At 45.2% G+C, this 22982-nt stretch overlaps 1 protein-coding gene across 1 annotated transcript in view; it reads right to left on the bottom strand.

Annotated features, from left to right (window-relative positions):
- dally (division abnormally delayed protein) overlaps nt 1–4715 on the bottom strand; it is a 72949-nt gene extending 68234 nt beyond the window's left edge. The window contains exon 1 of the mRNA XM_001353046.4: nt 3514–4715. Coding sequence (XP_001353082.4) covers nt 3514–3796 — 283 coding nt within the window. The 5' untranslated portion in view covers nt 3797–4715. The remainder of the gene's footprint in view (nt 1–3513) is intronic.
- Nucleotides 4716–22982: the final 18267 nt, after the last annotated feature.

Raw genomic sequence — 22982 nt, 5'->3', positions numbered from 1 at the left:
TACAGAGGCAAGGAAGGCAAGATTTTGTTGTATCTTTGTATCTTTTGGTTTGGTTTCGTGTGAAATCGATGCGTGCACAAGGCGTTCAAGCACTCTGCAGATCGTAGGCGTCGTTAATTTTAATTGAAACTAATTAGCGCAAATATAAAACACAACAACAACAAGAATACGTACTTAAAATGCGGCAAATGGTTGGGGGGTTCGCGGTTCGCCGTTTTTCGGGGGCAATGTTGTAATATCTGGCATGCGGATGGTAGATATTTGGCCATAAAATCCAATAGATACAGCAAACAGCACGGTTAGCAAGTATCTGTTTGGGAGTCTTTCGAGCGGAAAGAAAGAGTGCGTCTTTGGTTCATTTCGTCTGAAGTTCATTTCAATAAATTGAAAGCAAGAGCGTAGATTGGGCTTGATTTTTGGGCACAAATGCAGACGATTGGCAATTAATTAGCATTCATTTTGATGACTGATTGAAAGATTGGATGGATACATTCCATTCGACTTGGTTCCTTCATCAAAGATACTATATTCTAGTGCTAAAGATACTTTCCAGACGACATATTCCACTGGCCACTTTTAAGATACTTTTGCAGGGCTAAACCACTGCTTGGGCCATCCTTTATTCCAAGTAAGGCCTATCACAGCCGCTTAATCCCCAACTAATGAACACCACTCGCACCCTTGCGAGTATCTTTATCTATTCATTCAGAACTCCGCCACCCAACTGGATCTGGGCGTGGGAAATGGTGGACAGAGAATCCAAGTTAAAACGAAGTGGAAAACCTCATTTCGAACTATTAAAACGCAACGACTGCAGCATTTTGTAAACTACTTAAAACCCATTCGTAATTCGTAATTAGTTTTTCTCGAGTCTCGAGTCTCGAGTCCAGTCTCGAAGCTCGAGTCTCAAATCAATTAAGTTTTTCGTCTGTCTGGGAGTTTAATTGATCGCCACAGACAGTGAAAGAGTGAGAGAAATGGACAGAGAGAAAGAGAGAGGGGTGGGGGGTGGGGGGAAAGCCAGCAATTAAACTCCAACTGAAAAAAAAGAACTTAAACTTCGAGTTAATTGATGAATGGAGATACGGAGATACGCGAGTGCAAGTTCGAATGAAAATCCAGACCCGAAAAAAACACTCTGGACTGCAACTGCCGCCAATGCGCGTATCTATAAACTGTTTTTTTAATTATCTCACAGATACTTATGGAGTGTATCTTGAACTGTGGTTTAAGCGAAACAAGAAACAAGTTTTTCGGTTTACGATCCTACAGTCTGAGCGCGTTTTTTATTTGATGGATTTCCATCGCTTGAAACTTTTAATTGGCATTCATTCATTCATATGGCGGATCCCATAGATACTCGCAAGGGGTGTGTTTCCGCCTAGAAGCAATAGTCAAAGGAAGTGCTTCGAAATCTGCAGGCAAAAGGAAAACTCTGTCAGTCGGTTTTCATCGCTTTTCCCTTCCTCTATTTGCACTTTTTCACTTATCTATCCGCGGAAACACACACGCACATCACGTATGCGACTGCAGATACGGCGGTATCTCATAGTTTGCTCTAATTTTACGTCGAGTTGCGAGTTGCTTAAATATTTAGTAACAAGACGACACACACTTGCACACACACTTGCACACACAGGTGGAGATACATAGATATACAGAGATATAGCTACAGAGATATGATAAGATACTGTGGCCACACTACATCACTACATGCCACACGCTACAGTACTTCCTGTTGCGGAGCAACGTCTCGTGTTAATGTTAATGTTAATGTGGAGCTTGGTTCTGGTTTCTATTTCGAGTCTTTTGTTTATTCTGCAGCCCAAAAGATACAAAGATACAACTCAATTAGTAGTCGGGGGATGCGCGCAATTAAATTAAAATTGAATTTTATGGTGGAGCGCCTTCCATGCCTCTTGGACGAGGCACCTCTGCCTCTGCCGCTGGCTCCGGCTCTACCTGGAGTTGGGGCAGGAGTCGGAGTTGGGGGCACACAGGCAGCATTTATCGTATGCATGACACTCGACATGAGATTAGCATCACAAACAGCACATAAAAAAAATTGTAACGCAAACACACAGAAAATAGATACAGGGAGATGCCCAGATACAGATACATAAATAAAGTACGAGTAAAACTATGTAAACAGTAAATAAATGTCGAAAGCAACAGCCACAAGAGATACAGATACAGATACAGCCATAAAGATACACGTACTCGAGTACTCTAGGTGCGGATCGAAGATACGTGTGTATCTGACGGCGGCGGAGCCTACTGCGGAGGCATTAGCCGAATTGAAATTCTTTCCAACTTCCACTTGTATCTTTCACAGCCATGCGGGCGGCACTGTATCCCATAGATACTGCTTCTACCTGCGTGTGTGGGAAACAAGAACTCTTCTCCTCAGATACAGGTACGAAACGAGGGAAAACTTGCAACATCATTTCCCCCCTCCCCCCTACCGCCTACCATCCCTTTACATTAGTTGGTGTTCTCCACAGATACATTTGTATCTCACGGGTGCATGTGTGTGTGTGTGCGTGTGTTGTAATTGTGCGTAAAGACCAAGTCAAGGTCGGTTAATCAATAATAATTATTTTTCACTCAATTACACGCCACACAGCGCCACAGAGTATCTCTGCTTTGGCATTCCTCGGATACAGATACAGATGCGAGATACTCGGCTACTCTGATACTCCGATACTCTGATGTTTATACATTTTTTGCTCTCCTTTATTTTTCGGTCGTTTCAGATCTTATCTTTTTTGGTTCGTTTTGTTTGGTTTTTTTTCGTGGTTTTGGGTTTTATTTCTGACTTTGCATAAACACAAAATTGTGCCATCGACCGGGTATCTCTGCATCTTATGGATGTACATATCTCCGCCGATATATCTTTGCTTATAAATATACGGCACAGCCTTCACACAGATTTTTTTTCTTTTTTGTTTTTTAGATGCGTGCCACTTGATACCACGTTGGCACCCCGCCTCTTGAGGCAAATCAGAATAACAAATGACGCCGCCACCCTCCAAAGAGCAGTATCTTTGTATCTGTATCTGCATGTGTATCTGCGCGATGTAATGAACCTGAGATGGTGCCACCAAAAACTTTGTCCGAGGCGTTGCTCAATGCTCTTCTAATTGCCAAATGGCGCTGCCCTGCGCTGCCCTGCGCTGCGCTGCTCTGCTGCTGGGGCCACTCGTTGTATAGTTTCGACCCCCACTTGACAGTCGGGTTCAATGGATTTGCATATGCCTCATCTCATGGCTTGCCTCCCCTCTGGGACTGCGACTGGCAGGGGCTGCCAGGGCTTATCCAAGATGAGAGACACAAGAGTAATTGCAGTTGCTGGACGCCAAAACTTTTGGCTGACAAGTGCCTTTACGTGATTGGAGAATTTACGATTGGCAAAGACAGGCGGCAGTGTCTGGCAGAATTTCTGGGGAGCTCGTTTTGGGAGCTTGTGTATCGTATTCCCCCTAATTGGATTGCTTTCTGCACACGGCTTACCTTTTTCATTGTAGACTCCACTCGAATGAATGTCGATCGACTCGAAATACCCCTTGACGGCCTCACACTGCTGCTGCGCTGTATCCTTGGCGCGCGAGTCCCGCTGCAGGCGCCGCCGATGGTGCGTGGCGGCACTGTGCTGATGCTGGTGCTGGTGGTCCCCCAAATGCTTGCCATCGACGAGGCCCACAATGCCGCCACAGAGGAGGGCGAAGAGCAGGAGCTGCGTCACACAGATGTTCCTCCTGGAGGATGCTCCTGTCGTCGCTATCGCTGCCGCCATATTGATGTGGATGTTGTGGATGCTGTTTTTTTGTTTTATTGTGTGGATGGAAGAGCTTTTCTCTTTTCTTTTTGCACTGCTTGGCACTCAAGCGTGGGGGGGGCGGGGGCACAGACAGACAGACAGACAGAGAGACAGAGAGCCAGCAAGGGAAAGCCACGTGAAGAGAGAGCGTAACGTTTGCAACAAACAGCTGTTTTCCTCCACTAATACACTCTCACAAACTGCCGGCTAACATACACACAAGCACGGCACGCACAAAAACAAAAAACGCGTGAGGGCAATAAAAGAAGAGACGACCAAAGGGGGTCTGTCGGGCGGGCGGGCTTTTTACAAGTTTCTCTGCTGCCGGCGCTGATATCGCAAAAAAAAAAAAGTTTGCAAAAAAATGACACGCGTTTCCAATGTTATTTTTGTTGCTTTTGGCTTTGTTTTAACTGTTCTCAATATATGCCCTAGGAAATGTTCAAAATCCACTCAATGATTTTCCATGACATAACCGTATATAAATGATCTATATAGCACTCCGATTGCTTGTAGCACAAATTACTGATATGCGATTAATTTGCGTTTGTTTTTGTATTTGTTTTTGCTTTAACTTTGTTTTTGCCTGTGTTTTATTGCATTTGGCGAAAATAGATTTCCCGTACTGCCCTCGGGGCGACGGACTGCACTTGCATTATTTATAAAGCGGCGTGATATGGGGTCGGTCTGCCAGCGATTTCTACGGATCGAAATACCACAGCGAACCAGCAGCCTATAGCCTCGACAAAAATTCAAAAAAATTACGTCAAATCGTACGCGGGAACGCAACGCAGACAAACGGGTACTCAACACGACCGAACCGAGCGCTGGAAAATTTAAACATGTTCATTCATGTTCATTCACGTTCGTGGCGCAAGCAGTTCTTTGAAAACCGCCCGCCTTCAGTCCACATGTTGCTAGCAATCATGTTGCCGGCAAGCCAAGAAGAGGTAGGGAACACAGGCCAAGCGACACCGAAAATACGACGCATGCAAGGTGAAATGCACCCCAACACTTGAAATACTATGATTGTTGACGGGGCTTGTAAACAACCATAGCATATTGTTGATCAAACACGGTGAGGTGAGGTGCGTGGGGTCTTGAAATGTTGCTGGGCCGTTTTTCCTCGTTGTCCATACCTTTTTTGCGTTAAAATATGAGCTTCGGCTGACTTCGGATATGTTGCTAGAAAGTCCGGACTCATGTTGTTAAGGCAAGTGTTCTCTCGCTGTCGCTGTTAACTTTGCTCTTTCGCTGTTGACTGACTCTCTCACACGTTGTTTGTGCATGCTTAACATCCGAAATCGCTGACATGGACTTTAACATTCACATTAATTTAACACAGCCGAAGTAGTCCCGTTTAACAGAATGCTCTCTCGGCCGAAACCGAATATGACCCGGCAAAACAGATGTTCGTACAGTGGGTCTTGGCGCAATGGAAAGTGGAGGAAATTAGCTCGAATGGAATGTATGGATTGCTCCAGTTGACCTGTTCAACGGTTACAGCAGTTTCTGCATGGAATATCAACTCATCGACATGCCAGAGTTCTTACAGTGCTATGATGAGGAGAACTTAACACCTGACCATAAAGTACTTCCCTCTTTACTGTGAGCCCAGTTCCATTTCCATTCTCATCCCCCTTTCCTTTGGTGAATCATCTGAATTCTTTAAAATATTTATTGATATTCTTCCACTTCTGTTGTAAACACAAAAATGTGGATCGCTGCAATTTAAATATTCGACGAAAATCAATACTTACCACTGCCCCATCCAATGGGCTCCGGCTCGATTCCCGCTCCGTCTCCCTTTCATCGTTGCCGCTGGTAGAAGAATTTGCATGTTTGCTCTTAATTGATGGCTGGAATGGGTTCTAATTTTATTTCGCATTCCATTTAAGATCGGTTTAATGAACTCGCCCAAGCCACTCTCTCTCTCTGTCTTTTTCATTTTCTCTCTGTAACTGTTATTTCACACCTTTCTTTCCACTTGGAGAGAGAGAGAGAGAGCCAGCGAGTGGGACTACACGTGGTGTTGGCTTGTTGCAGTGCGGCAGGGCATAGGCACTGCACGACTCTTTTATTTTGCAAAGGGACTTTCACTCATTCCAGGCAACACCGCCCCCGCGGGCGCTGTTAAATACCTGAGCCTCTCTTTGCCTCCTCACTCACCCGCTCTCGCTCTCTCTTTCTGTGTCTCTCCTACTGTGTCGTGGTATCTATTTCTTCATTAACAAGCCATGTCAGGGAGGGAGGGGGGCTGGCAGGGGTCAGGGGACTTCATGGTGGTCAGACTTCCAGCTGAGCGGCAAACGCCCGCCCTCATTTGGCCTTGTTCTCCTCTCCCCTCCCCTCCCCTCCTCCCGCCTCGTCTCTGTTTCTTTTCTATACCTCTGCTGATATGTTCATCACGAACTGGATCGGATCACTCTGCCAATGGAATGGAATCCTATTCAAATTGGAAACAGTAGTGAAGAGCAAAGAGGAGAGGACCCCCCAAAAACAGCAACAAAAAATGTGAGTCATGCGAGGCGGAAACAACAGTTCCACCAAAACCGAAACGAAAAACAAGAGCAAAGGAAAAAGGTAAAGTCGAAAATTAAACACCACACCACATCGTTTAGATAAAGTTATAAATTATAAGGCAGGAACGATCGGCACTGGTGTTCGATGAGAGGAGAAAAAAACAAAATCAAAAGAATTTGTATAGCCTCGGTGGTCGAAGTGTTGGATACCCTTCCATAGGGATTGATCCTTTGATGTTTTGTACTCTCCTCGAAACTCTTCAGAAACACTAGGTATTTTGCATAAATATTTTTAAAATCATCATATTCCCCCCCTTAAAGGGTATCAAAACCGAAACGAAGACCCTTTTAGTAGCTTTGTCTTTGTCTCTCTTTGGATCCACAGGTAAGACACTCACTCTCTGAGCGGGTGTGTGTGTGTGGAAGATGAAATTAAACGAATTTAGGCAAACGGCATCTATAAATTATAAGAGTGGTAAAGAGAGACAAAGAGGGGATACGATAAAGTTTTTTTCCTTTCCCCTCTCCCGATCTTTTATGAGTGCAATCCCAAGCCTGGTCCTGTTTTGTGTTTTGTTTTTTTCTTCTTATTTTTGGGGCCAACTCAAATTTCGTTTAAACGCTTGATTTAGTGCAAGCAAAAATATGGCCAAATGTTTGTGTTTGTCTGTGTGTTTGTGTGTGTTTGAGCACATTCCACAAGCGACAGCGTTTTACACTTGAAATCCTTAAAGCCAGAGCGGGAGCGAAAAAGAGCAAGAGAGAGGGAGCACAGCCCGGCTCTTGCCTTTTATCCTGGGCCTCTGGACAGGCACAAACACGTTGGTGGCATTTCCTCTCTCCCCCTCACACAGTGTGTGTGTGTGCGCGAGAGTCTGTGTGTGTGTGTGTGTGTGACTGGTCCAACAGGTTCCATGGAGATTCTTCTGCTGCAGTCCCTGACTCTGCCTCTGCCTCTGCCACTGCCTCTGTCGCCGCCGACTGTGGCCTGGCATGCAGCATTTCTCGTTCTCGTTTCCCACTACTCTCTCGCTCGCTCTCCCGCCGCCTCGTTTCCCACTCAGCGGACTCTATCAGAGTGTAAGCCTTCGTTTTGCACATTTTTGAATTTTATTTTAATTTCTTTTTATTATATTTTAGCTGCGCTCTCTCCCCGCGCTCTCCCCTCTGCCCGGTTCTCCGCCAAGCTTCTGCCTGCTGCTGCTGTACTTCATTTGATACCCCTTCCAGAGGGCGGGCATGATGATAATGGCACTCGCACAGCACGAAGATTTATTATTATTTTATTGTTACATATTATACCATTTCCAGCGATATGTTGGGTATACCGCATAATGGTTATTCCAGCGTATCCCACTCTTCGATCATTCGAACAGTGAGGCCTTTCTTTCTGGTTCTTTACTGCTTTTGGGGTTTGTGCAACTTTTTGGTTTGTTGATTTTCATTCACCAAAAACTGGTTCGACGTTTAAGTTCTTCACATGGGCTTAGACACCACTCCCCTGGGCAAGGAGGAAGGGTGGGGGCCTGGTTGTGGCTGCTGCTGCCGCTTCAAGGAAGTTCTTGTTATGGCTCTCTCTCTTTCTGGCTTTGAGGAATGTGTGAAGTCATCGAGCAGGCAGCGGAGGCCCATTTGAATGCCTCGTCTCTTGGGTTTTCTTACAACACTTTTAAAGACCTGGGCGGCACTTGCAGTTCAGTGTCTTGGCCATGGCCTTAAATTCCAAACACACACACACACATACACTGGCACACACACAGACAGACAGACAGAGAGTGAAACAAGTGCCCGTCGAGGGCGTCGTCACTCGTTTTTCCATCGAATCTGGAAATCAGTCAAACGAAACAGACATCGATAGCACTTCATCATGTAACAATCAATGTATCCCCATCCAAGCCCCCCATACCCTCTACACTGCAAGAAAACTGATATTCCGTACTGGCTTTTACCAATTAGGTGTGTGTGTTTGTGTGTGTGTGTGCACGTGCACCCTGTAATTGTATTTCATTGCAGGATATTGTATTTTTGTGCTTGATTTGGCACATTGTGATGTGGTACGGGTACACCCTCTCACAGCCCGGGTCCCGGGTCCCCGATGGCCGTGGGGCAAGGGTTTCCAGCCAAAGTTACTTGTGTCAAAAAGTGGTCCTGATGATGCCTCGTTCTGCTTCTCTCTCTGACAGTTGTTCTTCTCTCGCTCCTCGGTCTCCTTTTCTCTCTTTTCCACCAGCGACCTGCCTTCGCTTTCCTTCCTCTGCTTGACAGCTACTTGTCAATGGCCGTGGGCTGCCTCCCCACTCACCACCCCCCAACCCCCTGTTTGGGCCACACCACTGCCTAGGACACGACCGACTCTGTGCCTGCACAGGTGCTGGAAGAGTAGTTCGAAGGGATTTCGGGGGCCCCGTCCCCGGTCCCCGGCCCCAACCCCTGATACGCGTACTGGTACTGACAGTGGTATACGGATTGGAGCTGGGACTCCTCTGGGGTCTCTGGGCGATGCCGGGTGCCGGGTGCTCGGTGCTGGCTGTGCAGAACGTGTCATTGACAGATTTCAACGCAATTGCGTATGAATGAAATCGATTTTGTTGTTGCCTTTGTTCTGAGCTCTTGATGATAGCACCAGTCCATATCCGTGTCCATGTCCATGTCCATGTCTATGTCTATGATGATGATGGAGATGGAGATGAGAATGGGGGGGGGGGGGGGGGGGGGGGGGGGGATAGGATGGTGGTGATGCCAGAATTCGATCATTACATGATTTTCCGCTTATTAGATCGATCCACTATTTCTAGCATAATTTAAGCATCAGAATTCAATTTCCATTTCCTATCGTTGTTTCCTCCATTTGCCATTCGCCATTCGCCAATCGCCAATCGAGAACCCCAGAAACACTTTCCCACACACTCACTTTTTATGATCCACTTCATATTTGTATCGTTGCCGGAGTTCCCACTGCCCCATCATTGGGGAGAGCCTGCCCCTGCCGCAACCCATTTCCCATAAACTAGCCCCCAGGTCCCAGTGGCGGCTGCACTTGGCAACAGGCCTCAGCCAGAGCCAGAGCCAGAACCAGAGAGACCATCGAGATCGAGAACTATCTGCCATAAATAAATGCAGTGGAAGATACAGATACAAATATAAATGTGTGTATATATCTGTAGTTATATATATTTGCGCCCTACCCAAAGGCGAGTCGATGGCCAAAAGCCGGGGCCAAGGTAGAAATTAAGCGTCCCACCGCGAGTTTACACATCATCATCATTATTGTTGCCGTTGCCGTGGCCGTCTGAGCCTCTCCCAGAGGTCGGTCGGTCTCTGTTGCAGTTGCAGTCGTGCATCCTCTCTCTCTCTCTTTCTGTGGCAACGTGTGCGAATGTGTTGCACAATAAATAAAAATATTTATACATGAAACCTTAAATAAAGCATGAGCGACAAAGATGCGAACCAAGTCATCGTCGTGGTCGATGCTGCCCGCCCGCCTGCCTGCCTCTCCTGCTGCCTGCCTGCCTGCCTGCTGTTGTCGGCTCCCATCGGCCAAGTGGCAAAAATAATGTCGTGGCATCTGCATCTGTGCAACAGCCAAACAGCCCAAGAGCCAGCCAGCCAGCAGCTTTTGCCTACACGAATCTTCAAAATTGTTGAGGATTGCCTCCACGCCGTTCAGGGATACTCTTTTTGAGTGCCACTGAAGGACAGAAGAAGGGAATTTATGGTTCAGTTATGCAGATTACAAAGCTGTACATATTGCTATCTTCTATGATTTCCATTCTATGACAATCCCTAAAACCCTTTAGAAATATTTCTCAGTTTTTCATAAAGTTCTTTCATCGATTCAAAGGGCATGCCTGGATTCGTTATACCCCAAAGTTGGGTTTCCCTTTCTGAATTTTTATACCCGATACTCAAAATGAGTATTGGGGTATATTAGATTTGTGGTAAAAGTGGATGTGTGTAACGTCCAGAAGGAATCGTTTCCGACCCCATAAAGTATATATATTCTTGATCAGCATCAATAGCCGAGTCGATTGAGCCATGTCTGTCTGTCCGTCTGTCCGTCTGTCCGTCCGTCCGTCTGTCCGTCTGTCCGTCTGTCCGTCCCCTTCAGCGCCTAATGCTCAAAGACTATAAGAGCTAGAGCAACGATGTTTTGGATCCAGACTTCTGTGATATGTCACTGCTACAAAAATATTTCAAAACTTTGCCCCGCCCACTTCCGCCCCCACAAAGGGCGAAAATCTGTAGCATCCACAATTTTCAAGATACGATAAAACCAAAAACGCAGAATCGTAGAGAATGACCATATCTTTTAGACTGCAGAATCTGAATTGGATCGTATTATTATTATAGCCAGCATCAAGAAAACAATTTCATTTTTTCTCGCCCTGTCTCTCTCTAACACACACGTAGCATAGGCGGCTTTGCTTAGAGTAAAACATTAGCGCCTAGATCTCAGAGACTATAAAAGCTAGAGCAACCAAATTTGGTATCCACACTCCTAATATATCAGACCGAGACGAGTTTGTTTCAAAATTTCGCCACACCCCCTTCCGCCCCCGCAAAGGATGCAAATCTGGGGATATTCACAAATCTCAGAGACTATTAACGCTAGAGTAACCAAATTTGGAATCCGCACTCCTCTTGGATCTCACTATAAAACGTGTATCTCAAAATTTCGCCCCACCCCCTTCCGCCCACACAAAGGACGAAAATCTGTTGCATCCACAATATTTCAGATTTGAGAAAACTAAAAACGCAGAATCATAGATAACGACCATATCTATCAGATTGCTGATTCTGGATCAGATCAGATCATTTTTATAGCCAAAAGGAACAAATCAATTTGCAGTGGCTACGCAGCGCCCGACGTCACGCTCAGACTGATTTTCTGTCTCTCTCGCACGCACTCTTTGTCGTGTCGTTAAATATTAGCGGCGTCTGCCGGAGGAGAGCCATACTGACTTAGTATCGGGTATAACCGTAGAGTTGCGGTGTCCGCAGCAACTCACAACGTTCCCCCTCGTTTTTTATTTCGGTTCTTGGGGGTTTCTTTTTTTCCCCCTTTTGCTGAGAAAGAGAAGGCCAGAGAGCCAGAGCGGGACAGAGCGAGAAAGATATGGATGGAGGCTGTGCCTCGTCATCGTTGTCAGGCGTCGCAGGCCCAGCATCAAGATCAAAGCAAAGCCCCACTAACAACATGGGGCAAGAAGAGCAGCGCTGAAGCTGAAAGCTGTTGGCTGTTGCTGGGGCAAAGAGCTGTAGCTGTAGCTGAAGCTGAAGCCAAAAGCCGAAGCCTCAGAAGCCGCTGCCGTGACTGCCTCCGTTGTGGTTTCGGAGGCTCCTCCTGAAGTTGATGCTGCGAAAGGCAGGCTGCTGCTGCTGCTGGCTGCTGCATAGTCAAAGTAAAATAAGAAATAAATCAGTAAATTGGATTGCTTTTTGCCCCGGCCCGGCCGTTCGATTTCGCAATGCCAACTTGCAACAGAAACTTACAACTTGCTGTTCGAGAGGAGAGGAGCTTCCTTCGATTCCTGTTGCTGGAATTTCTATGCTTATCATTTGCCCGGATCTCACCTGTTCGATTCATTATTTTCTATAAATAAACGACAGGCTCTCCACAATTCACATCGCCTCTCCTCCAAAGTGAGGAGTGGAGTTCCATCCACAGTTCCAGATATTCTGTAATTAAGTTGAGCTTTGGGTTTCGGTTTGGGTTTGGGTATGCTTTCGGTTTCGGTTTGGGTTTGGTTTTTAATAACTCTCTGATCGGAAATGGTTGGCTTGGCCCTGGCTGGAGTAAAAGGTCAGTCAGCATCGATCTCTTGCGGGCAATCCATGAAATTCAATATGTGTGCCCCCGTGTGCTGTTGGGCTTCTGGTGGGGCTATGGCTGTGGCTGTGGCTGTGGCTGTGGCTGCTGCGGTGGCCAATTTCGCGAATTCGTGCAACGCTTAGTTATGCCTGTGCCTGCGCGTCTGCGCATGAAGCAGAGAGTCCACCGAGTATCTGTGTATCTGCAAGATACAGTGCGCCTCTGTGTGTGTGTGTGTGTGTGTGAAGAGCTTGGGCGGCGGCTTCTTTTGGCCTGGAATTTTTGTGTGCTTCGTTTTCTTTCATTTTTTTGGGTACCTAAAACATTTTTCGCTCTGGTCTTTTTTAAATACGAGTTTTGCAGTTCTTTTGCGGCACAGCCACTGCCACTGCCCCCCCGTTCTTCCTGCCGCATGCCACACAAATATGGGCCTATGATAACATTGTCTTCTCTTTCTGGGGTCTGGGGTCTCGGGGTCTTCGAGCTCCGAGGAGTTGGCAGAACGCGTGAAAGTTGTTATGGCACAAAAGGCTCCACCAAAAGCCGTTTATCTTCGGCGACTCTTCACTTTCCTCTCTCTCTCTCTCTCTCTCTTTGCTTGTGTGTGTGTGCGAGAGTGCTTCTTCGAGTAGTAGCTCAAAACATTATCCATAAACACACGAATACCCCAGGTTTTATTTTTATTTATGCGGAATTCTTCTGCCATTGTCGTGTGTCGTCCTTATCGCCGCGATCCCATCGTCCCAACGTCTTTGACTTTGCCGGACGGAGGTGGCCAGCCAGGAGTCTGTTTTATCCAATAGAAAATTTGTGTATTTTATGGGCAACGTGTCCGTCTACCTGTCTGCCAGTCTTTTGTTGATCTAAATCATTTTTGAAGCACCAAAAGATCTGTCTCCCGCACCCACATATGCCCTGTACACCCAACGCCTCCATTATTGAGCCATTCATTTAAAAATAACTCAGTTTTACTTAAATGAAAATTAGATTAACTTTCGCTTAAGAAAAATATGTAAAAATCTATGGGAATTTTTGCCGGGGCCCGTCGATGTGGCCGAAAGTTTAAGGCCACAACTTTGTAGCTGGAAGGAAAAAACTTTGCGAGATCCCTTCGCAGAGACACAGAGACACAGCCATAAATTCTAGAAAATTACTTGAAGCTGCTCTCGCTCTCTCTCTCTCTCTCGCTTGCCCTGGAAAAAACAGGAGACAGGAAACAAGTTTAATAGTTGGCCATGGCTTAGAGCTTAACAAGATTTTTGCGTACTACGCGGAGAATGGAGGAGGGAGGCTGGAGTAGGGAGGAGGCAGAGTGGCTCTGTGGCAGAGTGCTGAAAGCTGATGGTGAAGCAGAGTGAAGTTTGTCATAAAAAGATTGGCATGCGTGTGGCTGGAAAATGCGAAAAGTTTTTCGGGGTGGCCCAAACGACTGGCTAACGACTGTTGCCTGATTACGCATACGCCCCGTTTGCCAAAGGAATGTGTTGGTCCAAAGAGCAACGAGAAGGAAACGAAACAAAACGAAACGAAAGAGAAGAGGAGTGGAGAGGAGTGGAGTGGAGAACAGAGGATGCAGAAGAACCTTATGTAAAGCGCATTTGTGTTCTTTGGCGTGGGAATCACCAGCGCGAAATTCGCGACAAAAATCGACCCTCTAAAGCGATGCCAGAGCGAAACAAAGGAGAACGAACGGCCCAAAGGCGGACGCTGCCGAGTCTGGTGGATGGCGCATGAATCACCAGCCCAGAAACCAGAAGAGCGGATGGATGAGACGATGCGGATGAGGATGAGGAAGGTAAACTGGTTCTGTTGGAATGCAGATAACTTCTTTGCCAGTCGCAGTCGCAGTCGCAGTCGGAGCAGGCCCAGTCCTCCTCAGACTAAGCTTCAAGTGCGTCAATTTCATGCCCCGTCCGCTACAGAGCCACAGAGCCACAGAGCTACAGAGGAGCTCTCTGCATATTAAATATTTAAGGCAACAGCCAGAGACCGAACTCAATTCGAACCGAGCAACGCACGCACTGAGACTGAGGCACGGCTTCCTCCAGTTCTCACTAATTTACAGACATACAGACACTCTGGGAGAGAGCAAAAGGCCACAACCACAAATTTTAATTAACCGAAACAATGGCAATGGTAAGCGGCAAGCGGTAAGCGGCAAGCGGCATTGCAACACATCAAAGGCCAACAACATAATCCAAACGCAAATGCCAAATGAGAGGGTGGACGACTGCATCAGGCTGGCCTTATCCTGACCGCAATTCTCATCCCGACATTCACTAAATGACCACGAAATTACACATGAACGGGAGAGGTCATGGGATGGGCTTGCCATGGCACTCTCAGGACCTTATTGCCGTGGAAATGAGTCACTAAATCAGAGAAAATTGATTGGCATACAGCCACACAGAGGAAAGGTTAAGAGTTACAGACAGAATGGCCTCTAGAGCGGGGGATAATGGAACCATTTTTCCAAGAAATGATTCAGACAAATCTGCAACCTTGATTTCCTTTGATAGCCAGCAGAAAAAAAAAACCCCCCGTTTGAGCCCCTGAAACATTTATTACGCAGCCTCTCAATCGATAGCTGGCACGGCGCTCAGTCGCAAGGCTTTGGGGCAAGGTCATCAGAGATACATGGCGATAGAGAGATGGGGAGATAGAGAGGGAAAGCGTCCGTCCACAAATGGTGACCAAATGGCAGTTGCTGCTGCAACCTTGGTTGCAACGCCACTGGCGCCAGTCAACAGCAGTTGCGTCATTCCCGAGCCCCGAGGATGCCTGCCCAATGCAGGCCATGACGGTGTCGGTGTTGTCATGATGCCGCATCCCTGAGTGGCAACAACGATGACATTCCCAGCGGGAATGAGAAATAGACAAAGTGATAAATGATTCAGGGACGGGCAAGTGGGGGGGGGGGGGGAAACTTAGATACTTAATTTATGGCTTGCCAGATGAGTCTCGCCGCGAATTGTGTTTAATTGCCTCACGTTATGCAAACCAATGCAACTGATAGGTACGACAATTGGATGCCACTCACGAAGGGAGTGTCTGAATGAACAATCACAGAAACATGCACGTCGTACCCTCGATGGGGGCTCAAAAGCTATGATTTGTAAGTTTTATTGTTTAACCATTCATTCACTTAATATTTCGCACTTGAAGTGAAAGAAGAAAATTTGGCATAAGAGGAGATTTTTGTAACTTTGTCAAGGCTATGAAGGCACGCCCTAAGACGAGATTTCCAGCAAAAGGACAAATCATCAAGTCTAAAACTGGAGCGGACATGCATTAAATTCTCTATCGAAAGACCATAAAAAACTATTATTTTATATGGGTATTTGTGTGTGTTTTAATTACTTTTTCCTCTCGAAAAGTTTGTTTACTCTCACAGTAATAAAATGTCTGTTCAAATATTGAACTGCCACCAGTGTATGGTATACCCCATTGATGATGGGAAGAGGTGCAGTCATTAAACGAGGCGCCACCGGCAAATGCCATGGCGACAACCAGTCGATTGATGAACTGCAGAGGGGCATGGTCAAGGGGGTAACAATGGCAGTGGCAGTGGGAATGGGGCTGGGTGGGGGCTTGGCCATTTGCATTGATTACTCCCGTACGAACGAGTATTTTTGAGCGCTTCTGATTGACCATTGCCTGATCAAAAATGGGTGCAAATTGTATATTTGTTTGCGTTTTAATGCAATTTACTCTCAATTGCATTGCAATTTTCGCACAGCAAATTGCAATTAGTGGCAATTTAAATGCATTTCCTACTGGCGCAGCATAAAATTAAATATGAGTCCGGACGGAGGAGGCGACTGCGACTACGACTACGACTGTGGCTCCTCCGCCTGTTGACTGGGTAACTGAGTGACCCACTGTGGCAAATACATAGACGACGAAAACTTCTGCAGTGCCTGCCAATTGCCTGCCTGCCCCTCAAGTGCGTCTGAGTGAGTCCGAGTCTGAGTTCGAGTCCGAGTCCGAGTCCGAGCTATTTGCTTAATGAAAGTATCGTGAGGCAGGCACTCCCTTTGGACTGGGAGCAGCGAAAGTAGCCCACTCTCACAGGCCACTTAATGGCTCTATTTGCCGACAGAGTGACCCACCCCACCCCAACCCACCCCACCCCACACCGCCACTCCACCCACTTGTCAACCAGCTTCCCTACCCATGACAGTTGTGCAATAGAGCTAAAGGAACACAAGTACGATATATATATAGACGGAAATATACCCCCTTTTTGAGATCAACCCAACTGGGGTTCCAAAGATGCAGAAGGGCTCTTTCTGGTGGTGAAGGCAATTGGCAAATATATGCCTCACAACCAGGTGTTCTTACATCCACAATTTGGCTGCCACAAAATACTATACACCCTGGTCCACACGTATACCCCGTATGGGGAAAAAAAAGAAACTGCAACTGGAAAAATTATTGCACTGACCAGAGTGGACACTGCCCACACATGCGGCTGCCACAGCGACGTCGACGGCGACTGCGTCTGCGGTCTATTGCCACATGATTTATCAAACTGAAATCCACACACGAGCAGAATTTATATGTGTGCTGGAGAGGGGCGCGGCGCGGCGCTGCAATCGACCCACGTAGCTGCCACAGATTTGGCTATATATGTGGGCTCCAATCCCAGTCAACCCAAATTGATAACGCGTGTGTATATACATCGGATCGGATAAGTGCTCGTTTCGATAGCAGCCGTCACAATGTTTGACTTTTATAAAATAATTTACTTACAATTTGCACATGTCAATCAATGGGTATATTTGTCATTTACCATTTGCGGCGACTCCCATTGTTGCCGGCAGGCGGCAATTAGCGACCGCCTGCCACCCATGATCGGGGGTATCGGACATCTCCATAGATGGCTGCTGCGACTCCGACCATGACTCTGTCGCATCCCATATTTGTTCCGCATTCCTCAAACGGTTGCTCGCCGGTTATTAATGTGCATCTGTCGTTGAGCTTTGACTGGCACAAATACTGCAGATACCCCTCTCCTGTGTACAAATGGCACTGCCAGACATTTGCATGTAGACTTCCAATCAACTCTCATTAGAACTCTCATTGAAAATCTGCAAATTTATTCACATGATATACAGTAGGGGAAATAAAAGCAAAGGAGTAAGTATTTACCCCGGACTGACCCAACTGTAGGGGGAAAGTCATCCAACGGAAGGTAACAGAAATTCGGGCAAGCATTTATCTAATTGGCTAAGTGCTATTTTGTTTATTTTATTCACTCTGGACATCTGGACATATTTCTATATTCCACGCAAATCAGTAACATAAAATTCTTCTCTCCAGCCGATGGTTCTTTAAAAGTACAAGAACAAAACACACTTTTACTTCGTTTAGACATTGAGAGAATCCTCCCCGAAACCCTTTGTGAAATATTTAAAGATCTTTCGCAGATCTACACTGGAAATCACTCAAGGAACCACTTTGTCCATCTACTAATACTTATTTTGTGCATTTATCTCCGGCTTTTCTTCCGCCTTATACGCTTTAATTAAATGTTGTTTTAGTAACATTTCAAAACTACTCGGAATACAAAATTTGCAGTAAATTTCACATGGGAAATGCAATGCATGGGAAATATTTGATTGTTCCGCTCTCACATTCACACATCCCTCATATATTTATGTACGTATAAGCATATGAATGAATGTATGTGTAAATACTGAGAATCGGCACATGCAAAAAATAATAAAATAAAGTTTGCATTAAAAAACGCATTGAAACCATTAAAAACTAATGGACTTGAATAATTAAACACTGACCTGCATTTAGTCGTAGTTGCTAAATAAAGTACTCATTTTGCACCGAGTTTATTATATCCCTATTCTGACATTCCACACACACACACACGAGTATTCCGTGGCAGTCCAGCGCGCCGCCGCACCACCGCCTCAGGGCCATTTGTGGCAAGCAATTTAATGGTTAGTGCAGCCACAACTCATTTTAAGGCGGGAAACATTAAACACATGTCTTTGGATGACATTTAACAAGCTAATTTACACCTATTTTAAGATATTTTTAGGCAAAAATTCCATAATTTTTCCAACGATCATCGATATTCGATCCCGATCGATAGTATCCAGCGTGGAAACGATGTTATCGTTAACAACGATTAGCATAGGAAAAGCATATCTGACGCTTCTTTTCTCTCAAATAAGCCGGACAATCGCTCATAGACGATCCCCACTTAATGGACAAGATAGAGTGCGCCAATGTGATCGGAGATCTGTACGCTAAAGGCATTGAAGCCTGCTGTTGGCCGTGAGTAGTGTCATGACAGAGAAGGAAAGCGATAACATAATACCCATGATCATGCTTGGCTTTAAAGAGTGCGCCATAAAGACCGGCGTGGCCACGATCGACTGCCAGAAGATCGATATCATTGAGCCGGACAGGAGATGTGCCGGGCGATGTCCTGCTGAGGACCAAGCGCCTGGGCACGTCCCTGGCCCTGAATGTTCACAGGTGACGAGATAGGCAAAGACTCATGACATGGCTGTGAAATCGTTGTGTCGCCTCAATCGCACCACCGCTCATGTGACGCCCATGGGGCCACCGCCATAGCTGAATACGGTCTCCTGAGCCATGACGAGATCCTGGCTACTCGTCAACAAAAGGAGGTTTTCTTTTCCATCAACAACATGCCATGGATCGACAAGACTGCAGCGACGTCTTCCAACTGCCGTGCGGACGTGCCCGTAAATATTCCGGAAGTCTGGATGCCACCGAATTGTGCTAGGAAACCATCAAAGAGGAGGGCCACAGCGCATGCGCCTGGATCATTGGCATTGTGGAGAAGGGGGAAGCCACGAAACATCAATATTAATTTATAATTAAATCTGTTTTTTGTAACATTTATGAAATGTATATTTTAATGCAATAAAGATGGTACCAGCGACAGTTTTAGTTTGGAATTATTGTGGCCTGCTGGAAGCGTTGTTGATTGAACCTTTTGCGCGGTTCAGGCCCCTAAAATTGAATCAGAATCAGTTTCACGTTTGTGCATTTATTATGAGGCAATTGGAATACTTATAATACCGAATAGCAGCCGCAGCTTAAAGCGTGGGCATTACGTTGAAATCGTTAAAATCAATTAAACCGAGAATTGACAACATTTTTAAAGCCGATTAATATGTGCAGCGCTGCACGTAAATGCTTTACGAACACATTTGTTTATCGGGCGACCGGAGGTTTTTTATTTTATTTCCATTATGGAAATTTAACAGCAAATTAAACAACATTTCAATCAAGAGCCAAGCGCTTGTTTGTGTGCGTTAAATATTAATGAATTTTTCGAAAATTTACCCGGAAAATTCACTGTACGTTAGGCAAGGCAAGTGGACGTTGGTTTTGGGGACGACTGGGCGGTTCTTAGGTCAGGTCACAGGTCAAGGAGGGGCAGCAGGATATGCGCATCTGTATGTCATTCAGTCTGGTGACAGGCGGCGTTGACAGTTCTTTTTCCTTGCTGCCTCCTGCCCGCTGCCTGCTGCACATTCCGTGTACACCGCACGGCATGTGACGCATTTACCACGGCGCTTCATTATGCAGGCATCCTCTCTGCCTGCTCTGCAGCTCCCCCCCCCCCTGTATGCTCTGTATGCTTTTCATCGAGTTCCCCCTTCTTCCCCACATGGCCTGCACATGGACTGGCCTCTTCCTGGCCCTGCATTCTTGTGGGTGTCTCTAACAAAGCGGCATTATATAATAATGGCTTCACTCGTTTGTGTGTGTGGGACCGCGTTGACCTCATCGCATGGCTGTGTCAAAACTGTTCGACAATCTCATGTACTTGAACTGTCAACCTGTGTTTGTGTGTGGGTGGCTCTGGGTGGGTTTGGGAGGGTGCCCCCCTCGGCATGTTGTTCCTTGTCTTCGTTGCTGTTTTCTCTATTCATGTGTTTGTGCGGGGAGCTTGGATTACATATCGAGCGGATTTTGTAAACTCCCAGCATATTTATAATTGCACATCACGTTCTCGATGTCAAAGTTTGTTGCTGCTTTTGCTGTGGTTTTTGCCTTTGTTTGTTTCAACGCTGCTTTGAACTTGATCCGATTTTTGAATATTTCAAAGTGCAAACCCAAGTATGGATTGGGGATGGGGGCTTTAACTTGAAATAGAATAAATCTAGTAAAATAAAATAAAAAAGAAAAATGGGATCAATTAGGACACACACTTATAATATAATTTATTACTAAAATTTTTTTAAACATACACTAAATATTCGATTTATATTAAACAACTAAAATTATGTAATATATGAATAAATATTTATTATTAATTACTAAATCTGAAATTATCACGCCTAAATAATATTTCTTGAATAATTCATTCTACAAAATAATGAGGAAAATTGTTTAGTTCATGAATTTTAATATTTATACATTTTTTTCATAGAAAAAAAGATTTCAATTTTTTATATTTTTTATTGAAACTAAAAAAACATTTTAATTTAATAAAATATATATAACTAAAAAAAATAGCGTGAATACTAATACTTTAACTATTAGGCAGTTAATAATATATAATTTTAATTTATTAAATTAATAATACCTATAATTTAACTAGTGGGCAAGCCTCCTGCGCACTCATTTGGCTCGTGAGGGAACCCCCGTCTAATCTGCTTAAGCAACAAAGACAAAGCCTCGATGGACCGCGATTTATCAAAAATTATAGTGCAGAAACTATTTGGCGGTCAGACACGCCCACATCTGCTTTTGGCCCAAACTAAAATATCGGACGAGTAATTATTAGCATTGTTTAAACAATTTTGCTACCAATAAAAATATTATTGAGAAAATACAACTGCGATTCTTAATGGATATTTTAGAATACAAAATAAGCTGTTATTATCATTGTTTTTGCATAGGGCCCGTCGAGAGGTGTATTTGCAGAGTCAAAACCATTTGATCTAAGAACAAATGATATAAAACACTTGCCATTAAATGATTTGAGTTTTAACTTGAAAACGCAATAAACCGAGTGTACATATTTATAAAGTTAATTCCATATTGAAGGAAAAATAAACAGAACCAGCACCGATGGCGATCTAAACTGAACTGCTTTTGGCAGTAGAGCCAATTAGCCCGAAATTAATGGATAAACAAAATAATGCGCGACTCTCTGGTCATCGGGAATTGTTTGGGCAACCTGCTGCCGATAAGTGCCTGAGCAGAGAAATAAATTAATTCCAGTCGCTGGCAGCCGCACCGCAGGTGGCAGCCCCTCGCTGTGGTGCAGGGGCTGTGGGGCTGTGGGAGTGGGTTATGGGCTGTAGGCCCGGCAGGCGCCAGGCTGCAGTTTTGGCCGCAAACCCATACCAAAAACAAATGGAAATAGAACTTTAATTAAAAGCGGTGGGAGCCAGCGGCAAACCAGCAGTGGGTGGCGGTGGCTACCAAGAGACGGGGGGGTGGGGGGTAAATGGAATAAGCCAACAATCTAATGGAGAAAATAATTCCTCACATATACCAGCGCACTCAGAAATATGCATAAATACGAATACACAGAGAGAGGAAGGGAAGGCCTAGTATTCAACAATGTACTACATTCTATATTTGGAAATGGGTTTGTATTGGCTGTTACGGCTTGGTGGATTTCCATATTGTATTTCCTCAGCCCGGGCATCTTCCCAGTGATTTCTCTTAGTGTATGATTGTGTGCCTCCTCAGCTGTTTAAAGTCTATTTGCAGTTGGCCTCATTGGGGCAAAGAGCCTGGGCTCTCAGAGAGAACAGCAGCATGGCCACCATCTCCGGCAGATGATGAGGACGACGCTTTAAGCTGTTCAACATTCAGATGCGATGATATGTCAGACTTTTGGACTGGCTCAGCACGCTCCAAATGGCCTGCAGTTGGGCATTCTCTGGCTTGTTGTCAACCCGCAAACACTTCTCTGACATTAGAGCACAGGGCTCTCTTCCTGACTAGAACTAATCACAACAAGGCTGGTGGAAAATAACTTACACTGCAACGCGGACCGCTTGACAAATATAATGCGAATGACAGGTGAAAGGATTCTAATGCCACACTGCACTTAGACTTGCCCCAACTTTAAGATTATGGCACTCATCGCAGTGGGCTTTGCGTCACATCTGGGGGCCCTGCAATTTAATTAGTATAGTAGTAAGACTTCCTCGGTACTCCAGACTCCAGACTCTAGACTCCAGACTCAGCCTCTGGTCTGATTCTATTAGGGGAGAAGATAATTAATTATAATTATCTGTCCTAAGTGCAGCCCCATTATACTCAACGCCCGCCTGGATGATGATGATACAGATGATGACGTTGATGAGCAGCAGAGGCCCTACAAACTACTCTCTTAGATGAGTGATGGCTCTGGCATATGGGGCATGGGAAAACATGAATATAAACCATGATTACAGAGCGGCTGAAATGTGCAGCCTGGACGCATCCAAAGAGCTTCATTTAGACAACAAATTTTGTAGTTTCCGTAAAAAAATATATACAAAAATCTTCAAGCAAATATTATTTTTCAAAATATTCATAATCTTTCGGATTTTCGCCTAAGTGTTTCTATAATTTAGTTATTCTTAAATATATACGACACTCAGCAACATAAATCTAAACGAAAACGTTTAGGGAAACGCCTACATAAAGATTATCTCTTTGTCGTTGATATATATGTAGATATACACATCTGGTAGATATAAGATTGTCTATATGTAGATAGATACGGGCGGCTAGGCCTAAAATAAAATTTACCTCACTTTTTACTCAATTTCTGCGGCTTTTTTTCTTTTTCTTTTTCTTTAAAGCAATCATTGAA

This window comes from Drosophila pseudoobscura, chromosome X (assembly GCF_009870125.1).
Source record: "Drosophila pseudoobscura strain MV-25-SWS-2005 chromosome X, UCI_Dpse_MV25, whole genome shotgun sequence".
Lineage (NCBI taxonomy): Eukaryota > Metazoa > Arthropoda > Insecta > Diptera > Drosophilidae > Drosophila > Drosophila pseudoobscura.
This window is presented reverse-complemented; position numbering and strand designations above follow the sequence as displayed.